This window comes from Pelophylax lessonae, assembly GCF_965119305.1.
Source record: "Pelophylax lessonae genome assembly, chromosome: 4".
Taxonomy (NCBI): domain Eukaryota; kingdom Metazoa; phylum Chordata; class Amphibia; order Anura; family Ranidae; genus Pelophylax; species Pelophylax lessonae.
Window position 1 is genome coordinate 98,615,636 of NC_138771.1, and position 22,970 is coordinate 98,638,605.

Genomic DNA, 22,970 nt, shown 5'->3' on the forward strand with positions numbered 1-22,970 from the left:
ATGACGCATCCCTTGAATAAAGGTGCGTAACAAAGAATTTAAAGCCAAGGGGAGCTGAGAAAGGAATGCCAGTGCAGATAACTGGCCCTTAATCGTGGTCAATGCAAGGCGCTGGTCCACACCAGATTGCAGGAAGGCTAACACCCTCGCCACCGAAAAGGAGCGAGGATGAATGCCCCTGAATTCACACCAGGCAAAATAAGCCTTCCAGGTACGGTAAGAAATCTTACCGGAAGAGGCCTTCCTAGCCTTGAGCAGGGTAGGAATGACCGCTGACGAGAGACCCCCGATCTCTCAAGACCTGGCTTTCAATAGCCACGCCATTAAAGCCAGCGACCGTAAAGCAGGATGGAAGATGAAGATCGGCCCCTGAGACAGCAGATCGTCTCGTAACGGGAGCCACCACGGAGTCTCGACGACCAGTTGGACGATGGCCGCGTACCAAGACCGGCGCGGCCAGTCTGGAACCACCAGAATCACCAACTTCGGTTCCGAGACTAACCTGCGAAGGAACCTGGACAACAACCGAATCGGAGAAAAGGCATAAATCAGGCGATACTGATTCCAAGGCACCACCAGCGCATCCGAGGCGACTGCCAGAGGATTGCGTGTTCTTGCCACGAACCTTCCCACCTTGTTGGTTAGCCGAGAGGCGAACAGATCCAAATCCGGGGATCCCCACCTCGCATACAGCATCTGAAAAACCTCTGGGTGTAGGGACCATTCTCCCTGGTCCAGGGTCTGGCGGCTCAGATAATCGGCCTGCCAATTCTCCACACTCGGAATGTGAACTGCCGAAATCACCGGGACGTGCGTCTTGGCCCAAGACAGAAGTTTGGTCACTTCCTGGGCCACCCGGGCACTCCTGGTGCCCCCTTGATAATTGATGCAAGCCACCGCAGTGTCATTGTCCGTGTGGACCTATGCAGGGCGGCCCCGAAGATGAGCCGACCAACGGAGCAAGCATAATCTGATCGCTCGCAATTCCAAGATGTTCATCGGCAGGGAGGATTCCTCCTCCGACCATGTGCCCTGGGCAGACAGAATGCCCAGAACGCCACCCCAGCCTGACAGGCTGGCATCCGTGGTGATCAACGTCCACAACAACGGGCGGAATATTTTTTCCTCCGTCAGAGCCGGGGACAGGAGCCACCAGAGAAGATCCTCTCTGACTTGGCGACTTCGAGATATCCTCCTTTCCAAGGATTGAAGATGCCTGTCCCATATGGCCAAGATCTCCGCTGGAAGAGATCGCGTGTGGAACTGTGCAAACGGTATGCCTCGAAGGCTGACACCATCAACCCCAGGGACCGCATGCAGGCCCTGAGCGACGAGGAATCCTTGTCCCGGAGGGACCTGACCTCGTCCTGTAGAGTCCGGAGCATGGCCTCCGGCAGAAAAACCTTTGCTTGGGCAGAGTCCAGAACCATTCCCAGATAAGGGAGACGAACAGAAGGAGACAAGGACGACTTCTGAACGTTGATGGTCCATCCAAACTCCCGGAGAGTCTGAACGGTAGTTGACAGATCGCTTAAGAGACTCGGGCTGGCACTTGATCTTAACAGGAGATCGTCCAGATATCACAAGACCCTGCGCCCGCAACAGGGCCAGAACAGGAGCCAGCACTTGGTAAACACCCTTGGAGCCGAAGCGAGACCAAAAGGTAACGCCACAACTGATCGTGATCCTCCGCAATTGCGAATCGGGGGAACCTCTGATGACCCCCGAGCACGGGGATGTAAACACGCATCCTTGAGGTCGACTGAAGCCAGGAAATCTCCTGGACTTAAGGAGGTCACCACCGAACGGAGGGAATCCATGCGGAAATTTTGAACCCGCACGAAGCGGTTCAGAGCTTTCAAGTCCAGAAAAGGACGTACTTCACCCTCCTTCCTGGGCACAATGAACAGATTTGAGTAAAACCCCTGAAACCTGTCCCGATGAGGCACCGGGACGACCACCCCTTGGGCTAGGAGATCCTGAACCGCCGATTGTGCAACCGATCTGGGGTCAAATGAAGATTTGAGGGAAAGAATCTGTCCGCTGGCCGTGAAAGGAATTCGATCTTGTATCCCGATCGAATGATTTCCTGAACCCACCTGTCCGGAACCCGGAGCAGCCAAAGGACTAGGAACCGCCCGCGCAGAGGGCCCCCCACCCCTGTAATGGGTGAGGGCGTCAATTTAGGTGAAGGCGAAAGGACCCGCCGGGCCGGCGTGGGTGGATGTGTGCTTGCCCGCCCAGGGCTTCCTCTGACCACCCTGGCCCTTAAAGGGTTTCCCCTTGTCCTGTGCCTTGAAGGCACGAAAGGACCCCTGATTTGGTTTAAAGGAAGGGCCCCGCTTATTGCGGAAAAACTTACCCCTGGGGTTCTGGGGCAGCAGAGTGCTCTTGCCCCCAGTGCCCCCTTTAACCAACTCGTCCAGGGAATCCCCAAAAAGACGATTCCCCTCATAAGGGATGTCAGACACCGTCTTCCCGGAAGTCTGGTCAGCCGACCAGCTCTTCAGCCACATTAAACGATGGAGCAGCACCATGACACCAGACAGCCGAGCTGCTAGAGGAGCCTCCTCCAAGGCCACGTCACACAGGTACAAAACCTGCCAGACGCATCTGCTCCACCATCTCCACAGTAGTCGGAGGGGCGTAATACGCCTCCAGAGTGCGTTTGAGCACTGAACACCAGAGAATCCTCGGAGGGCATTAGAGTGGCCTTCTTAAACCTGGACACGTGTGATCCACTTTAGGGGACACGGTCCATCGCGAATCCGTAGGAGATGCGAAAGGGCAACGGAATTGAAACCGTTTTGGTACCACAAAAGGGCGCATTAAATTACGCCATTGTTCGTTCACCGTTTCGTGAACTCAGCGGGACAAGGAAACACTCGTGCCGCTTTTCGGGTTCTGCGAGTCCTAAAGGAAGACTGCTTACCCGGTGGGTTGGGCTCATCCTCTAAATGTAGTGTCTCTTTAACAGAAGCAAAAAGCGCAGACACAGCAGCGCGTTCTTTAGCCGCTTCAGGAGAAGGATCATCCTCCTCCACCCCCTGCACCTCCACATCAGCATAAAAGGACTGAGACCCCTCCGGGGGTAAACTGTCCAGGGCAACCATATCAAACTCACAAACAGAGGATAATGAAATTCTAGCTCTTTTTCTAGAACCCCGCTCTGACATCAATAAATCCACCTTGGACGCTAAAGTCGAAAGTGCAGCAGCAAGAGAAGGTGAAGATTCAGGAGTACCTGAATCAGTCACCAAGGCTGGGGGGAATTTGCAGTTCTGGGACTCCATAAGAAAAATACTATGGTGCTGGCCCTTTACGACGCGATCGCAGCGTACCCACCGCAATGCACCGCAATAAGGATTACACTAAGGTACCCCCCTGAGATGGGAAAAGCACTGAAAACTGAAGAATATTCCCCAAAACCAGCAAAAAGAACCCCCAGAAGAGTTACCACGCTGCTAGGAACGATCTCTGCATACAGGAAAGGAAGTGATGTCACCTGCTAGAGGCTGAACAGGAACTGGTCTAAGGGAAAATGGTTGCCAATGCATCTGAATGGGAGGCTCCGGGAAAATGGCCGCCGAACATGTGCAAAGAAGAACACCTTGCCACACACAAGATGGTGCCCGAAGGCGCCAAAAACACTACACAGAGAGCTGCAGAAAGTGCCCCCAGTGAGGCCAAAGCAGCTGCCCATACCCAAAATGGCGGACCCGCATGTCTGCACCCCCAAACACACTGATAAAGTGGACAGGGATAGGGACCCCACAGACCCCCCACCGGCGATACATGCGCCAAGAGGCCCCCGCAGGGACCGGGAGGGATGCGAGCCCCGGACACAGACATGAGGGGAGAGGACAGACATCAGCAGACTGTCATCCCCAAACAGAAGTTACTTACCGCTCCATATGGCGTGGGCGCCTCGATATCGCGGGAACCCCCCACCCCAGGTGGCTGGGGGGGAGCCGGTAGCCGAAATAGGATGTGCCGCACGGTCAAAACCACATGTTGAGGCATCCCAGCGGGGTAGCCACCTCACAGGCTTTTACCCCTGAGGACAGGGGCAGGTCGTTTGCAAGGCCAGGGCGCACGCATAGCCCGCTAAATGCTCGATGGCGGGCTGGGATTCCATAAGATCCTCTGTCCTGGAGTACCAGGACGACCAGTCCGATTCCCAGCCCCGCAAAGGCTGTAGTCTTCTGAAGATCCGATTAACTCAGCGCAAAACAAATAAAAAGCTAGTAGTACAAAGAAAACACTTTTGCAGAAAATAAAAGTAATAAAACAGAAGAAAGGCTGAGACATGTAGCCCCAGCACAGGGAAAGCCTATCTTACTCCTAACTAGGCAGAAGACAAACTGAATTTGGAATGAGGCTAGCCGGGGGTATTGGACCAGAGGGACAGCCCCCTGTAGGTGTGTCTATGTAAATTGCTTTGTTTTTAACAAGTCTTATGCCTAGCTTGCTCCTGTGGATAAGAGGTCAATACCCATTGGTGAAGGCTGTATGAGTGGGCGGCGACTGTCAGAGGACGTAAGAGAAATAAAAAACCCAGCGGTGATTAAATACCACAAAAAGCAAGCTCTTTTTGTGTGAAAAAATTATAAAAATTTTGTTTGGGTACAGTGTTGCATGACTGAGTAATTGTCATTGAAAGTGGGAGAGAACTGAAAGCTGAAAATTAATCTGGGCAGGAAGGGGGTGAAAGTGCCCTGTGTTGAATGGTTAAATATAGCAGCGGTGTTGCAACCAAGAAAACTATTAGGGGAATATCCTAGGGGATATACAGGCGGGGACCATGCACAACCTCCAGAAGCTTGTAGTTTGTTTAATTCTCTCAGGTGTTTATCAAGCATTGTGTTGTAGACAACCAACTCTTTTGTTGTGGTTATAATGCTTTAAGTTAGTATTATTCTTGCAAATAGACTCTCCTTCTATTTCAATGTTATTTGAAGGATTAGAACTGTTCATCTCAATCTTTAAGACAAACCTAAAGCATATTTCCAGAACACCAAATATCAACTTAATTAGCCCTCTGACTTCACTGTGCACTGTAAGCTTCTCACGGTGTGCAATGGGGTGACCACCCCATTTCCTGGCTAAGGGTCATCTTCTAGCCCTTTCCTTTCAGCCGTTTTATCCATAGACCCTTTTTGCCATTCATTTGATTTCAGTTCTTTTAATCTTGGGGCTCAGCACTGCATGTGGGCATTATCCTCGGGTACGCTGCATGAAAACGCAGTCTGATTAGGAATGACTACTCCTCCAGACTGACATCCACCTACGAAAGCATTTTTATTTTTTGCATAACACCTTCCAAGGGCCGGCCCACTGTTTGCATCAGGGCCTAGGGCTCCTGAGACAGGAGTATTGAAGCAGAGTGCTATGATGCTTTCAGAAAGCTATGCACAGCACTCTATGGGCCCCTTTGACCAGCCATGATCTGCATGCACTGCATAGAGCAGTAGACAGGTGACATTACTGGGCATCTAATAGAAGTTTCATCATAAAAACATAGAAGTCTTAGGCCCCTTTTACATATACGGACCGTTCATTTCATCACTTCAGTCACGTCAAAATGGATGAAGTATTCATCAGCGGTCATCAGTTTTTCATCTGTTTTCTTTACATCCATCGCCAATGTAAAAACCGTTTGTCAGTTTACATCCGCTTTTCGTCCGATCCGTTTTTTTAACTGAAGAAAAATAGGGCTTTCATCCATTCAAAAAAAAACAGATATTGATGGAAGCGGACGAAAACGGATGTAAACTGATGACCATCCGATTAATGGATGGATGAAAAAAAGAAAAAAATGGTCCGTATGTGTGAAAGGGGCCTTACCTAAAAGTTTAATTAGAATGTATATGATGTGGGGAGGGAGGAGCCAGGGATGGCCAAATATAAACAAATTAAACTTAAGAAAAATAGATGAGGGTCTGAGAATGCCTTGGATTTCCTGGTCCTTTCAACAGTGTGGTACAATCTTTTTCAGTAGTATTTGGGCTTGTTTACACTAGTGGTGTACTGAACCGCTACCCTTTATAGCTGGAAAGGCAGTGGCCAGTGGTGTACACATTCCGTGACCACAGTGCTTTGGGCCGAGAATTATACCCGTCACGGTAGGTGGGCACTACTCTCCGCTGAACGCAACTTACTCAAGTGAATTGGCCCACACTGAAACTATGTTACGATAGTCCTGCATTTAGGGAGTTAAATGGTGAGAAGGCCTGGGTTACAGAATGAATAAGGAATCAAATACTTGTCAAATGTCACATAGAAGCCTTTAGCTGTACTCAAAAACAGAACATCTAGTTTTTGATTATGATGCCATTACCTGCGGAATCACCTGCCATTACGGTTAATGCTGCCATTGATTTAGTGCCAATGTAGTGACTTTTGACCAAAAAACGGGCCAAATCCAAAACTGAGTCAAAGGATTGACTTAGGACTTTCTGTGCCCACTCGCAAACAAGACGACAAGCTGCAGAAACAACCTCTTCATCAGCATTCTGCAACTGCGCTGACACTTCCATTCCATCCAGCTGAAAAGTAAAACAAATTGTAAGCACTCTAAAAATATTCTGCACATTACAATTGCAATTGTGTGTTTTGTTATACAGTTGTACTTATTGTTGAGACATGTATCCTTTATTCACTGCATAGTACTGTGTTCGAGTTCACTGTGACAATCTGCTAGTATTGTTCTCTGTTTTTTTCTCTTATTGTTCTTTGAAAATTCAATAAACATTATTTGATCTAAAAATATTCTGCAATATGCTGATAGAAAATACATTTTTTTACTTACATGAAATGCAATTTGTCTAAATATAATAACTTGGGGGGTGAGGCGGCGAAACTACTACTTGGACATTTGTTATACTAATGCAGGGAATGCATTAACCACTTGACCTCCAGAAGATTTACCACCCTTCATGACCATGACATTTTTGCACGCTGCGGCACTGCATTACTTTACCTGACAATCCAACTGCCCTCTACTACTGTCTAGGCAATGTTTGTTCTGATTGTTATTTATTTTGCCTTGACCAGCCATGCATTCATTTCCAAACAAGGGTAGGAAGCACAGAAAAGATTAAAATTCCAGAAAATTATCGTACCATGATGTAGGTTTATGGAATATCGATATACTTTTTTGATGTACACTTGTTTTGAAAATTCAAAATAAAATCATTGGAAAAGAAAAAATTCAAGAAAATTTGTTTACATTTCCCAGAAGTGCTGCAACCATGGAAACAATCAATTGGGGGATATTGCAGAGGAGGGTGTGAGATACAGGAAGCTTTTAATTTGTTTAAATTGCTGAAGTGCTTTCCTTTCCATGTTTGTTATTTGCTCTCAAACAAAAAAAGGTAGGCTGACTATGCAGACTTTTTATCCAGGTCTTATGAACAGCTGACAGATTCAACCACATATCCTTAAGGCTGCATTTACACTTGAGCGTAGCGTTTTCGCGCGTTTTTTTACCACGATTTTTGCCGCGATTTTCAGGCGTTTTTTTCAGGCGTTTTTGGAGGCAGGCATTGACATCTATCAAAAACGCTGATAATCAGCCCAAAAAGAAGCTCATGTACTTTTTTCAGCTACAGGCGTTTTGCAAAACGCTCAGATGTGAACAGGGGCCATTTAAATGAATGGGGTTTTACTTGTTGGGCGTTTTGGAACGTTTTTTTTGAGCGTTTTTGGAGCTGAAAAAAACTCAAAAACGCCCAGGTGTGAATGGAGCCTAAATAAGTGCTTAAAGCTGAACTCCCCCCCAAAAGGAGGAATTTCCACTTAAAAGGACTTTAAGTCCCCTGCTCCTCTTGCACAATTGGCACTTTTAAGGATGGGTGGGTGGGGGGCAGGTATCCGCACCCACTTCCGTTCCTAGCACCTCTCCCCCCCCCCCCCCCCCCCCGCAGTCTTCTGGGACACTGACAGATCCCAGAAGACTGCATCCACCAATCCAGGATGCGCCGCATGACTCGCGCATGCGCATTGGGCAACCGGCTGTGGAGCCGCAAACTGTCACAGCCGGATGCCCATAGTGAAGATGCTGGCACCGCCGAGGTCCGACAGCGGATGAAGATGGCTGGGGTGAGCTCATCGCTGGACCATGGGACAGGTGAGTGGCTGTTTTTTAAAAGTCAGCAGCCACACTTTTTGTAGCTGCTGACTTGTATTTTTTTTTTATAGGAGGCTGGAGCTCCTCTTTAATAATCCCACTGTCTAGGCAGACTTTACTTTAACTATACAGTAATACCTTTATTTGCGAGTAATGCGGTAAAGGAGCATTTTGCAAGACCAGCGACATTTTTTTTTATAATGTTGACTTGATATGCGAGCGCTGTCTTGATATACGAGCAGTAGTTTTAATGTACAAAAACAAATTACCCTCACAATATTAAGGAGCCTGGTGCTCATCCATGTAAAGCCGCTGGTGTACAGTATACATTACAGAATGTGGCCAGTGGTACGGGGGTGCTGTTGGCTCCCAGCGCTTCCTGGAGTATTCGGAGATGCTCAGAGACACTCCCAGCTGGGTGAGGCGAGCATAATGCGCATTTGGAGCAGCCGGAAGTGTCAACAGTTCCCGAGTGTCAGTTCTCCAGGAAGCGCTGGGAGCCACCAATGCTTCCGGACCTCTGGCCACATACAGTACTGTAAACTGTACACCAGCAGCTTTACTGTACTGTATACAACAGCAGCTTTACATGGGTTAACACCATACTCCTTAACATTTTGAGTGTTTTTTTACATTAAAACTGTGATCCTTCTTTTTGTTTTTCATCACAGAGGTACTGTACAGTATTCCTACCATTGATATGAGCTACAGTACTATATATTGAAGTGCAGGCTATATTTAGATTTTTACAGTACACTTTATACTGTATTTTGTATTGCCGTAATCATTTTTATATGATCAAATGATTGTTGAACGAATCCATCTGAGTTTCCATTATTTCTTATGGGGAAATTCGCTTCGATATACGAGTGCTTTGGATCGCAAACATGAAATGGAATACATGGAATGAATTATGCTTGCAAACCAAGGTATTACTGTAATTTAATTTGCCTTGGCCCAGCCATACACCAATTTCCTAAAGGGGGCAGGAAGATCAGGAAAGATTAAAATTCCTCTCCCACACCTCTCCTAAGTGAATTATTTAATACTCTGCAAAACAGAAACTAGGTGTTGAATTGTGGGTGGGAATTAAGGTTCATCATAAAGGATGCATCTAAATGGCATAAAAGTAATTTTATACATGCCCATCCCACTCTACTACAGCTTTTGAGACCCTCAGAAGAGAAAATTGCTGATAATTGATTCAGTAATGCTTTATAAATCTGTGGGGTATAATTCAAGTGGAAGCTCTATATACATATATATTATGAGCTTATACCTTCATACAGATAACTGCAGATAACTAATGGAAGCTAAATTACACTTCCATGGGGAGACTTGATTTATATCTTATGGAAATTTACTCTGGTGTCTTGTATAACATTTTATATAATGTTTCATTAAGCATTAAATTGGTTTCAAAAAGCAGAACATTTTTTTACCATAACTGCTTGCCGACTATATAACATAGATATATGGCGGCTTGGCTGCACCAGATCACGTATCTAGTACGTGATCTGACACTTTGTAGATGATATAACTTTTGCGCAAACCAATTAACATACTCTTAATGGAAATTTTTTTTACCAAATACATGTAGCAGAGCATATATTGGCCTAAATTATCAAGAAATGTGATTGTTTACATTTTTATTGATTATGTTTTATAGCAGAAAGTGAAAAAATATTGTTTTTAGTACAAAAATAATAAAAAATAAAAAAAATGCAGTGTATACCACCGAAAGAAAACTATTTGTTGAAAAAAAAAGTGACATAAATTGTGTTTGGGTACAGTGTTGCATGTTCAATTGTCAGTTAAAGTAACGCAGTGCCATATCGAAAAAAAAAAAAAGGCCTGTCATGAAGGGGGATAAATCTTCTGGAGGACAAGTGGTTAATGCATTCCCTGCATTAAGATAAAACATTTCCCAGTAGTAGCTTTATCCCCCAATATACTTACCCGAGCTCTATATTAATCCAGCGCTGTGCCTGTCTGCAGTGGTGCTGGTCTCTGTTCCTCTCCTCTCAGGGGACAGAAGCAACAGAGGGAGGCATTGGCCCCCTGCAACAGAGGGAGGCATTGGCCCCCTGCTGCTGTCAATAAAATTCTGTGAAAAGGGAGCAGGGGGTAGGGCCAAACCACGCTGTGTGTGTCTATGGATGCACACAGCCCCGCTTGGGAGTGAGCCTACACTTCTGCCCCCATAGCAAGAGGCTTGCCATAGGGGCAGACATAGAAGAGGAGGAGCAGACAGCCCCGGCGGGAGACCCCAGAAGAGGAGGTTCGGAGCCTGCTCTGTGCAGCACCTTTGCACAGAGCAGGTAAGTATAACATGTATCAAGCCTTTACAACTGCTGTTCCTTGAAATGTCAGTGATTGCAACACTCCTCCCCACCCTAAAAGACTTGCTTCTGTTGTGATAACTTTCCAGTACTTCGGAAGGAAGGGCTTCCACTGTGTGTGCTGGGGTGGCGATCCACCAAAATAGAAAATGATTTGCTTAACTGAATGGGACCATAGGCAAATCAAGAGAAGGAGCAAGCTATTTCCAGGTTGATAGGATATTTTGTTGGCAGAATTCTTCAATGGAATTGGGCAACTGGTACTGCTTCGAAGGAGACAATGTGGGATGTCTCTGGGACCTCAAATGTGCTCGTAGAAAAAAAAAAAAAATTTTTTTCCTGGTAAACCTTTTTTTTGGGGATATGTATAGGATCAGACCCAAGCATTCCAGGCAAAGGGAAGGCTGGAGAGCAGATTCGTTAAAACTGATCACCTATCTGAAGCCTGAATAATTTTGTGGACATTTTCTGATAGCTGAAAGGGAGAGAAGTCCTCCAGGAGAAAAATTTTTAGAATTTGAAGGAATTTGTTGAGAGACTTTTAAATCCAGAATAGGAGGAATACCCCTGCTGGGCTTTGATATCGTGAACAGGTTTGAGTATAATCCTTTGAACCTGTTATGTGGGTCAGGTCATCCTGGAAATCCAAGATGACTTTAAAGAAGACTTAGTGGCCTTGGTGGGCCAAGATTTGCACTGAAAGAAAGGGCTGAAGTTTTAAACTTGAAGCCTAGTTAGGGACGTATTGTCACTCTGAGGTTGAGTTTTGTGGGGGCCTTCAGCAGAGTGAATGTTCACCTGTGATTTTGCATCAACTTCCTTTGGCCTGGTTTCCACCATAGCTACAAGTGAAGGGTAGGGTAAAGCCTGTTTGTAAGAAGTATGTGGTAACCTGGGTGTAGACCATCCTGCAACTACCCCCAGCGGCAAAAGGATGGGAAGAAACAAATAAGTAGCTTAAAAAGGCTATAAGTGCAAGTGGCATTAAAGCATGTGAGCAGTAGCATCATGTAACACCTGGTCATCCACATGAGACTGAGCTCTGAGTGGTTGAATATTAGCGCTATGTTTGAAAAGTTTTCAATGAGAAGCGAATATAATCCAAACATAGACCCCGCTTTTACAGTATCGTCATAGATACAGGGTGACCCTGTCTTGCGTGTCCACGAAGCTCGACTGTAAATAATTGCACCCTGCTACCTCCACACATTGCACAAAGTGTCAAGGTGAGCATACATGCAGGATCCAGTGCCTGTACATTACAGCATGGGATCTAGATTCAGTGCTTCTATCCTGAAATTTGAAGGCAGTGAGGGTTTGACTGAAGAATTGGAAGATAAAATAAGAAAGAAAAAAGATAGCTAAGCCAAGGGTGATTTTGTCTATGAAGATCCATCACCTTCCGGCATTAGCACAAAACTGAATATTTAAGAGTGGGATAGGATTGGAGGGAAGGCAACCCATGGGCATTTTCTTAAAAGCTTGCCAGTAACCAATTACCTGAATGTTCACCCCTTAAACCCAATACTTTGCTTGTGTCCTGTACTGTACAATTAGGATACAGGTATTTTAAATGTTTCCAACTCTCTCCAGAATGTGTCTGAGACTGGAAAGGCCCACCAGATGTGTGTACAAGTCATCTAACTAGGGCAGACCCTAAATTAATCTTAAAATGGAGAGAGAAAATCATTATTTAGCTCAGCTGGGGTATAATCCCATTGGGCCAGTGGTTTAGATAAGCTTTCCTTTAGGTTGACATTGCTAGAGACCTTTAAAAATGTGATTCCAATAATTGAAGCGGGCTGCCCCAAGTCTGTTTCCCAAGTAGCAAAAAAACTTGTGACAGAAAAGTATGAAATCTTCTGCATATCATTAGATACATTTCTCCAGGTCCCCTTAAATGCTCCTGACATAACCAAAAGGGTATCAGAGTTCAGATCGGTTGATCCTCCCCTTCCAGCAGTGATTACTGGACCAATTCTATGATCAAAGGCCAGGGATTAAGTCATGTTATCAAAACCAATTGGAGCTTGTGGCAACCTTTTCACCAGATAGGAGATTTCCATTCTTTCCATTCTACTATTACTCTTTATCTATGATAGCTTAAAGTTACTATTTAAGTAACTGCCAGTTATTTTTGTTTGTTGAGTTTTATGGCTGTCTTTTGGAGTCCCTGCATTTATATTACATTAACAGAAAAAAAGTGATCAATGTTCAAATCAATCGTCCTGTCGAATTGTTCTACAATATTAAACTCGATATTTATTTGGTTTACGCTTGTATACAGAAATTATTTTTTATTGAAAGAGATGCAAAAATAAAACAAACATTACCCCATCTCCTGACTTGTTAAAATCCAGATTAGGAAGTGAAGGCATGTGCACAAATGCTTTCTTTCTCAGCCCACTGTAGCAATACGTAATATAGTTAAGGTCTCTAATAGAATACATTGAGAGCCTGATAATATGCCAGAGACCTCTCTATGAAAATAAAATACAGATTAATAAACAACTCAAAGTGCAGATACAGGCAGGTAAAATAGGCTATTCTACACAAATATTTACTGAACATCTCACCTCATTGAGATTCTCATTTTTATCAAAGGCAGGGGTCTCCAAACTTTCAAACAAACAAAGGCCAGTTTATTGTCCTTTAGACTTTAGGGGGGGGGGGGGGGGGTCGGACTGTAGCCGGGGCAGTAGAAAATTTCCTGGCATTATTGGGAGTAAACATCGCCACATTTTTTATTAGGGGGGAGGAATAGTGGCCCATCATTGGTGGCAGTGGGAGAAATGTTGCCCCGTTTTTGGTTTCAGTTGGCAGCATAATGTTTCATTTCAGTGGGAGAAATAGTTCCCAAAGGGCCGAATAAAGGTAAGCAAAGGGCTGCATCAAGCCCACGGGCTGCAGTTTGGAGACTACTGATCTAAGGGCTAAGTGAATACATCTGATTTGATCTACCCAAAATTGAAAAGAAAAGAAAATTGGAACTGTGTCCAACATTCACATGCCAGGCAGTTGTCCCCCTTTCATCCAAAAACGGACTCTTTTACGCTTAACTGAAAAAGTTCTGCCTTGTCCAGCATGATAAGGAAAACATCAAGACACATTTTAATGCAGCTTTAAACAGTACACAGGTTTTTAAATGCTGTATGTCATTGTAAAATGTATGTCAGATAAAATTAAGTACAGGAAAGCCCCAAGGGAGGCTACAACAGTTGTGCATATATTCGCTGGTCAAGGGCATGTTATATATTTCTAAAGTGCCACATTAGACCACAGGAAGATGGGATAGATAAAAGCAAAGGAACACATCACGACCACATACAAAGGCTAAATTCATCCTGAAGTACAACTGAAAGGATCCGGTTTTACCACTATGTGCAGACTTAAACCAACATGTAGTAAAGCAGCACAACAGCAGGTCTGGAATTCAAGTTTGGATAGAACAGTCAATGTGTCATTTAACTCTTGAGATTCCAAGAAAAAGGAACAACCAGAAAAGTATTTGCCCTCAAGGTGCACAAAATCCATATATTTTTTTTTTGTCCTGACAGCTTATTATTTGGCATATTGTCTTCTATGTGCTGATGATATTTTCCATCTAAATTTAGATAGAAGTTGAATTACAACAGATGTTTTGTGAAAAAGCCCATGCAGAATTGGACACATTTGAAGTAAAGGATATTTTGATTTGCCTCTTGTGCCCAGGCGACGTGCCTTCATGTTCGGAAATACATTCTTCATAATCTTTCCAAAGTCAGCAGCACTTAGTGGGTGATAGCCAAGATTGTCACAATAGCTCCTAAAAGAAAAGAGCACACATATGAAATGGATACGAGCAATAAAAAAACAGCCTGGACAGACACTTCAGCTCCTAAAATTCCACAGGCATGCATATCTACAAGCAGAAGAATGTTCTGCAGATTATTGAAGACACATCTGAACTCCAATATATTGGACTGAGAAAAACAACAAGGCCAGAGAAAATCCAACAGCATCCAGATCAAGGGATGAAAATGGCCTACTGAAAACTGACAATGGGGAAAAGGGTCAAATAAGGTAGCTATAGGAGAAAAAGAAGACATATCTCACTGTACAATGTTTGAAAGTGGGTCCTGTAGCACAGTAGACACCAAAGGAGGGCAAAGCTACTACCAAAAGCCACTATAGAAGGGAAAAAAAGGGTATGCTGCATAGTTTTCACTTAAGGTCAACCGACCACAGATTGTTTTTGAATCTTGGCCAGTCCATCAGTGACCAGCCCAGAATCTAACCATCCACAGACAGGCTGATTGTACCAAAGTCCATTCATCAACTGACTTGGGTACAACCAGCATGTCAGATTTTTCATGCGATTATAGCCACCAGCAATATTCACTGTGCTCCCAGTGCCCCCCACCTCACCGGGAGAACACAATAGCTCCAATGGAGGGATTCCACCATCAACACTGACTGTGTTGATGAGGGAATTGAGTGATTTTATTTTCCTGCAACCAGAAAATTGCACCATCTACGGCCAGCCTTAAAGTGATAAAAGAAGGCCTTGCTGCATACTACAAATGGAAGTACATTGATGGGGCACTTGTGACGGTAGGAGCAAAGAGACAGATCTTGCTATACTCCCAATTAATACAACAGAATCCCTGCACCAATGAAAAATATGTCACTGCACTTACTTGTACTCATCATAGACCTCTTGCTTGGGCAGAGAAGTCTCTGGGTGCTCCTCTAAGGTATTCTTAATCCAGGAGAAAGCATGAGTTTGCTGAGCTCGACTAGATGACAAAGAGCTCTGATCACTAAGGAAAAAAAACAAAAACATTCATCCTACTGAATGGAAATGCCTTAATGTTAACATCTGGAGAGCTACTAAATAAAACTTTGATGGCAAGTTTAACAAGAGAATATAATATCTGACCAAGCTGATAATCCACAGCCTGGGTTGGCATAGTTAACTCACTTCAACTATTGAGATAAGAAAATATTTGCAGTAAAACACACTTAAACACAAGAAAAAGGAGGAAAGCTACTTCCATTCTGGCTAAACCAAAGAAGTGCTTATTAAAATGCTAGAATAGACAGTTGAGCTTTGATTCCTGCCAAGATATGCTTCTATAACTATGCCAGTTGCATTAAAATAAAACAAAATGTTTTAAATGTGTTTCTCACATTTTACTGCAGGTGACCTGAAGGCTCTTTTACATTCATAAATAACAAGACTTCTGGAAACATAAGACAGTTTTTGGCAACTAACCACATGGCTTAGCCAAGAAGACAGACAGGATATTCAAACACTTATAATGCACCTGGTTGCTTTAGGGTAACTCAAAACCTAAAAACTACATTATGTATGAAAAAAGGGCAGCGTATGGAAGTGGACAACGAAAAAGCATTAGCACTGAAAGCTTAATCTTGCAATTTCAACAATGACCTGAAGCTTTGTAAGCCCTTTGTATGTGTATGCCTGAATCCTGAACACTAACAAAAATTTCAACTGCCTATAAATGGGAAAATACTGTATTTTTCTGTGAATCACTGGTAATGACAACTGACTGGCTTCAAGCCTGGTGGACTCAGCCACAGCCTTCTGGGCACCTCAGCTGGGGGATAGTGGTAGCACATTCATGGTTGAAAGTGCATTCCGTCTACAACTATTATGGCTATTGTACACTATTTGAGTTTTTTTTATTTTTATTGCTGTCTGTGTATCTCTTGGGAAGATTTCCTCTACCAGTAACGTCACCTGAGCACATATTTGTGATATAAAAAAATCTTCAACGGAGCACAGAGCAATAAAACGTGATTTTTGATTTACCATAAAATCCTTTTCCTGGAGTAAATTAAGTAACACAGGGTGAAGTAATTCCTGTACACTGCTTTATGCTTCCCCACAGGGTGAAGAAAATGGACACTGGCAAACAGACAGTACAGTGTAAACTTTTCCCATACCCATCATGTTCAAGTTTTTTGGTAAAGAAACAGTAGATGTGGATCATATGAACAGAGGTGAGGGACTTGTGTTTCTTAATGTACTCCAGGCAAGGAATTTTATAGTAAGTCAAAAATCGGGTTTTCTTTACTTTATTGTACAATAAGTGACACAGGGTGAAGTAATTCTGTTACACTGGAACATCCAAAAGCAATGCAACTGAGGAGTGGGCAATCTAGCACAAAAACACTAACAGCTTTCTCCCACCCAATTTTCATGAATCCCTCTTGCTCCCATGATAGACAATACCACCTTGCAGCTATTGCGCATTCTTTCACTTAGTTAAACCTAGGGGTACCTGGAACTCCCCCCTCCCCTTAGTTTTCCCCCTTCTCTGTCACCCCAATGCCCTCAACCCTGAACTCTTACTCTCCTACTTTTTTCCTGCTATGGTCTCTGTCTCTCTCTCTCTCTAAGTAGCCAACATTCTAGAGCATACTACAACACTGCATTAAGCGCTCATACAACCGCATCTTTGCTATCAGGCTTGCACGCCCAACTAACTTGTTAATTATTCCCAATACAGTCGGGACACTCTCCACACACTCTTGATGGCTAGACTCTAGAATGTTCCATCCAATGTTTATTATACAACTCAAGCCTTTACTTATAAGTAACCTCTTATGTTCAACATCTTGTCTACTACTGTTGTTGTGCTACATACTTATTCTCTTATGCCCCCCCCCCTTTTTTCCCCCTTTTTTTGTTGTTGTATCTAGTCCATATATGGACAAAAACCTGCCTGTATTACTGCTTTTTTACCCAACCAATAAAATACTTGAATAAGAAAAAACACTAAAAGGCCCACAAGCAACAACAGGTTAGCAGATAAGGTCTAATGGCATCGATAGGGTGCTTGAAGAACTATACATTCAAAGACAGCATCAGATGAGGCTTGAACTTTTTAAAAGTTGATGAACTTTTCAACATCTCGTACAACATCCAGACAGTGGAGATGTATGGATGTCATAAAGCAGGGCATAGAGAAATAATAGAACAATGTCCTGGTTGGGGTGAAAGGAAGAAATCACTTTGGTAAGATAAGAGGTCGTAGGCCTCAATACAATATTATCACTGTATAGAACAATAAAGGGTTATTTACGGGTTAAGGCTGGCAATTTAAACTCACCTCGCAGAGGTAATGGCAACAAGGAAGGTAACTTTGTTAGATACAGTAGACAAAGGAATATCCCTGATAGGTTCAAAGGATGGTTTCTGAAGAACCAACATGGTGGAGATGCCACAATGTCACAGGAAAACATATAGGGGGGAGGGCAATAATGGGAGCAATACCCTATACCAAGGCTTTTACTATGAAATAAGGGGCAAGCAGTCTCTTTAAGAATTGCTAGGGCCTTGATCTAACTGGGAACCTGAAAAATAAGGGTTTCCAAGTGTGATGGTAGACTTTGCAGGAAATAGATCTAACTTTGGAAAGCAAAAGAATATCTGAATCAATCTGAATATCTGAATATGAATCTGAATATCAATCAATATCTGAATCAAGTAGGCTCGCATCTGCAAAAGTCCGGGCTTCAATAGTCAGGCCTTTAAAACCAGCGATCAAGGACAGGGTGGTAAATTGTTCTTTAGGACAGAAGATCTGGATAATCTGGGAGGGCCCACAGAGTCTTCCAGGAGTCTGACAAGGTCTGTTTAACACCTCTGCCTGGAGCAGTCTGACTCAATGAGATTCACTAAAAAAAGCACTACATCTCGATCTGACCAAGCAGGAGAAGAGGAAGTTTTATAGCTGTATGATGTAGATCAGGTTGTATTGTTCCCAACAAATCACCAGACCATCCATTGAGAAGGCTAGAGGCTAACATTGCTTAGTATGTTGTTGAGCCTGGAAGTCAAGAGGACCATGTCCAGTGCCCCCACCTGAAACAGCTCTTAAAATACATTAGGGTAAAGAGACCATTCAGCTGTTCCCAGACATTGACAACTAAGGAAGTCTGCCTGCCTGCCTTATTTCCATGCCTTGGATATGCACAGTGGACTAGGCTGGAATGTGACATTTTGTCCAACCCAGATTCTGAGCAGGGTCTCTGAGCTGTGAGATTTCTGGTTCCTCACTAATGGTCGACGTAAGCCACTGCCAAAGCGATGACCGACTGAATTCTGGTCGGATGACCTAGCAGTTAAGAAGTCAAGCGTTGAAGGGATAATCGCTAGTAGTTTCAAAATGTTCTTTGGAAGAGGAACTTCCTCCTACAACCAAGTACCTTGCGTCCAAAGTGTTTCCAGGAATTTTCCCCTGATTAACAAGCTGGCAACCATTGTGAAAACTTCCCTGGACCGGGGGAAAGAAAGATTTTTCTGGAATCTGTACCAGAGACTGAACTTTTTATTCCCCACAGCCAACATGCTGAGTTGTGGTCTGGAGTGAAGTTGGGCGTGGAACTCCTTAGAAAGAGGCAGCTTTGCGGAAAACATTCATGCAAAAGAGGGCTGGTTGGCTCCTGGAAAGTAGTGTCCAAACAAGGGAACAGGAGTTTAGAGCTTTTACAGAGGAAGGAAGACCCCGGAAGAGAAGTATTCAGGAGAAGGAGAAAATACTTGAAGCACTCCAGTGCTGACTTCAGTTACAACCTGAACTTCTGCAGAGTTTGAATAGTTTGTTGAACATTTACCAATAACATAGAAACATAGAAAAATTACAGCAGAGAAAAGACTGAGTGAGTAGTCCATCGAGTCTGCCCATTTCATTTTTATTTAATAGGTTTTGTTAACTATTTTGTCTGAGTATAAATCTAGGTTTTTCCCAAGCATGTTGGAAGCCATTTACTGTTTACTGGCTCTCTACCTCTGCTGAAAGTTTATTACAAGCATCAACCAGCCTTTCAATAAAATAATACTTTCAACGTTTATTTTTGAAACTGCCTCCTGTTTGAGGTCATGTCCCCGTGTTCTTGATTTTCATTTCATTTAAAGGTTTCAAACATGTCTCGTATTCCCTTCCCTTCTTCCCTCCAGACTGTACATATTAAGTTCCTGAAGTCGCTCTTGATATGTTTTATCCCCCAAACCTTTCACCATTTTTGCTACCCGTCTCTGGACTCGTTCTATTTGTATCAAAATCTTTCTGTAGGTGCGGTCTCCAGAACTGGACACCATATTCTAAATGAGGTCTCACTAAAGATATATATAGGGAAATCAGAACCTCCTTTCCCCTGCTGGGGACCGCTCTTGTGATATCCAAGAACAGGGCTCGACAAACCACGGGCGCCACGTCGCATAGACAACTAGAATTAGCGACCTGGGGTGCACTGCAGGAGGGGTCCTGTCTGTCCCTTTGCCCCCCCCCCCCCCGTGCGAGTGCCCGGACTATCGCGCCATCCGATAATTGAAGCCGCAGCTTTTCGGCCTTCTTCAGTGAGACGCTTTCAACGGGGAATTGGCGCCCTCTTGTGGTGGCCGGGAGTTTGACAAGCAGTCACTAACAGCGCTGTTTCCCCTGCCTGTTCTCAATGCCAGCCCATCTCCTTCCCAAGAGGAGAAGAGACGTATGTTTTTGCAGGCTTCATCTGGCGCCCTTAGCTTAAAGGTAAGTTGAAAGGGAGTGTGGTTATTTTTTTTTACATTATTTTTAAAAAAATTAATTTATTATTTTTCATCATCTCCCTGCCCTGCCATGTCACAGTCACACAGCCGAAGGGCCCTTTTACACAGGCTGTCTGATTAGGTCCGCCTGTCAGTTTTTCAAAAAATGATATGGAGGTTTGGTTCGGTAAAGGAGTAGTGAGTTAGATCACCCTCATCCCTATACTGAATAGTGAACACAAAAGAGGAAAGAAAAAGAGGAAGTGGAGATAGGAGATCCAATGACCAAGAGTAACATATGCCACCTTAGGCCCAAGAAAGGGGAGGTATGGATTTTCCGGACGTGGACCGTGAGTGTGGGGAAGAGACGGCGGCACACTAAGACTTCACATGGGGTCCAAAAGGGATGACACAGAAGTACCTGGGCTCAAGCTTGCAATTCATACCACTGAAATATTTCAAAAAATATATATGTGTAAGAAAATGAGTGCATGATACTGAAAATTGTCCAATCAGCACATTGCCGTTCCACAACCATCCGTATCAATGCAATTCAGAGTTGAAATATATAGGTATATTTGTACCTCACATGACAAGTGTGTATATATTCCACATTTGTCAATAGTGTGAGCGATCTATAATCTCTATATGTCAAAAAACTTTACTGCTGTTTAAAAGATAAAAACAGTATATAGTATACCAGGAGTCATAATTGTTAAGTGACAGTGTGGGATTGTGGGGTGATCTCCGGCATACCTCTCCTGGTTGGTCGTGCAGTCAATGTTTTTATTCAGGCGACTATGCTCACAACTGTGACAGACCTACATGGTATGTGTATCTATGTTTCAAAAGTGTGTTAATTTGTGGCAACCTATACAATGGTGTAAATCAAAGTTATCATTATAATTATAATTTACCTTGAACACACTTTTTATTTTCTATCATAGATTGTTTGTAGTGGAACTTTGGTCTAAGACCCCTGAGGAAGAAAAATGTATTGGCTATATCGAAACGCGTAGGGTCTTCAGGACCGAACGCAAGGCTCCTCCATGTTATGTCAGTCACAATACAGCTCTCCTAAGTCGCCATTTACATTTTAAAAGGTCACTTTTTGTACTTGAACATGTATGTCAAATATATTTCCTAATTGTATTATGGAATAAAATAAAAAAAAAATTATATATAATTTTTCTGACACACTTATGAGTCATTACCCGATATAGTCCCACATAGGAGGTCTCTTTCCTCTTTTGTGTTCACCTATCAGTTTTTCAGGCAGACCTGATCAGACCCTTCAGTCTCCTCTATGGAGTGGCCGCCAAACAGATGGATGGTGGTTCTATTTTCCATCCGTCCGGTGAATCAGATTGGATGGCATCGGATGGAAATGGACAGATGGTCCGTTTCCATCCGATTGCCCCATAGAGGAGAATGGGCTGTGTCTGTCTCTGCATAGAGTGGACAGGACCTGTCATCCGCCTGCTCAGCGGGGATCAGCAGAGAGATCCCCGCTGAGAAAGCAGATTCTGCTTAGCGGGGGTGGCCATGTTAAAGGGGCCTAAGGTGGCATATGTTACTCTTGGTCATTGGATCTCCTATCGCCCCCACCTTGCTGCGCTGTCCTTCCCTTGTGAGCCGCTGCCCATCACACGCAAAAGTACAAGGCATATTCATGGCCACAAAAAAGCCAAGTGAAAAAAAATTACATTGCATTAAACACCTGGTGTGTCACATAAGAATATACTGTACTCATTATCTAAACAAGTTAAATGCCTATAATGTGTGGTTCTAGTCGTCTTTACGTGTAAATTTAAGATCGGAAATTTTTGTCATTGAAAATAAAGCTTTGTTGTAAAAAAAAAAAAAGCAAAAAAAAAGCTGGCTCCTAGATTCCAAGCAAATTTGTCAAGCCTTGTCCTAGAATTATATTTGTTTTCCATACTGCCTGGTCACACTGTGCTCATTTTGCAATTATCTGAAATAAGTACTCCCAAATCTTTTCCTCGGTAGCGCTGGCTAAAACGGTACCCCAAATGTTGTACTCTCTTAAGGGATTGTTTTTTCCTAGGTGCATTATTTAAGATCTAGAAACATTGAACTGCAATTTCCACTTCTTTGACCAATCTTCCAGCAATGCTAAATCATGTTCCATGTTACAAACACCTCCAGGGATATCTAACCTATTACCCACCATTATATCATCAGCAACAAATCTTTAGTTATATCACTTACATATAGATTAAATAAAACAGAACCTAGTACGGAGCCTTGAGGTGCACCTCTAATGATTGGTCTCTGTCCTGAGTGAACCCCATTAACAATCACACTCTAGTATCTATCCTTTAGCAAATTGCACATCCACTAAACCACATAAGGGTTAAGTCCTAGCTTGTACAACTTTTGTTTTAGATCATTATGTGGAACTGTATCAAATGCTTTGCTGAAATCAAGATATGCTATGTGCACAGCACAACCCAAAACATTGGTAATTTAGTCAAAAAATTAAATCAGATTAGTCTGACATGATCTGCCCTCAGTAACGCCATGCTGCGTTGGGTCCAGCAAGTTGTGTATTTTAAGTTATCAATGATCCTTCTTTTAACTTGACTACAACAGATGTGAAAATCACTGGCCTGTAATTGCCATGCCATTGCCATTAGCCATCCACCCATCGGTAGGAGGTTGTACAGGTATGGACATGCCAAAAGAGCAAAAAGAGCAAGTGCAGTGGAACGCACCTTGATGAACACCAGTGGAGCTCTATCCAGAAAGAAGTAAATGCCCATTTCACGTTAGAACTTTAAACAGATTTGAGTAGAATTCCTGGAATCTTTCCTCATCTGGAACAATGTCTATACCCCCTTGACAGAGGAGCTATGCCAGGGCAGCAGGAATGTTGATAGGTTTAACAACATGAAGCAGAGTAGAGGCAGGGACTGACATTCTAGCTTGTTGCCCC

The 22,970-nt window shown here is 43.6% G+C and overlaps 1 protein-coding gene across 1 annotated transcript in view; it reads right to left on the reverse strand.

Moving 5' to 3' along the window:
- RFX7 (regulatory factor X7) overlaps positions 1-22,970 on the reverse strand; it is a 229,830-nt gene that overhangs the window by 29,220 nt on the left and 177,640 nt on the right. The window contains exons 4-7 of the mRNA XM_082254929.1: positions 15,153-15,275; positions 14,162-14,278; positions 12,807-12,891; positions 6,341-6,548 (exon numbers count right to left, since the gene is read on the reverse strand). Of these exons, the coding sequence (XP_082111055.1) occupies positions 6,341-6,548; positions 12,807-12,891; positions 14,162-14,278; positions 15,153-15,275 (533 nt within the window). The remainder of the gene's footprint in view (positions 1-6,340; positions 6,549-12,806; positions 12,892-14,161; positions 14,279-15,152; positions 15,276-22,970) is intronic.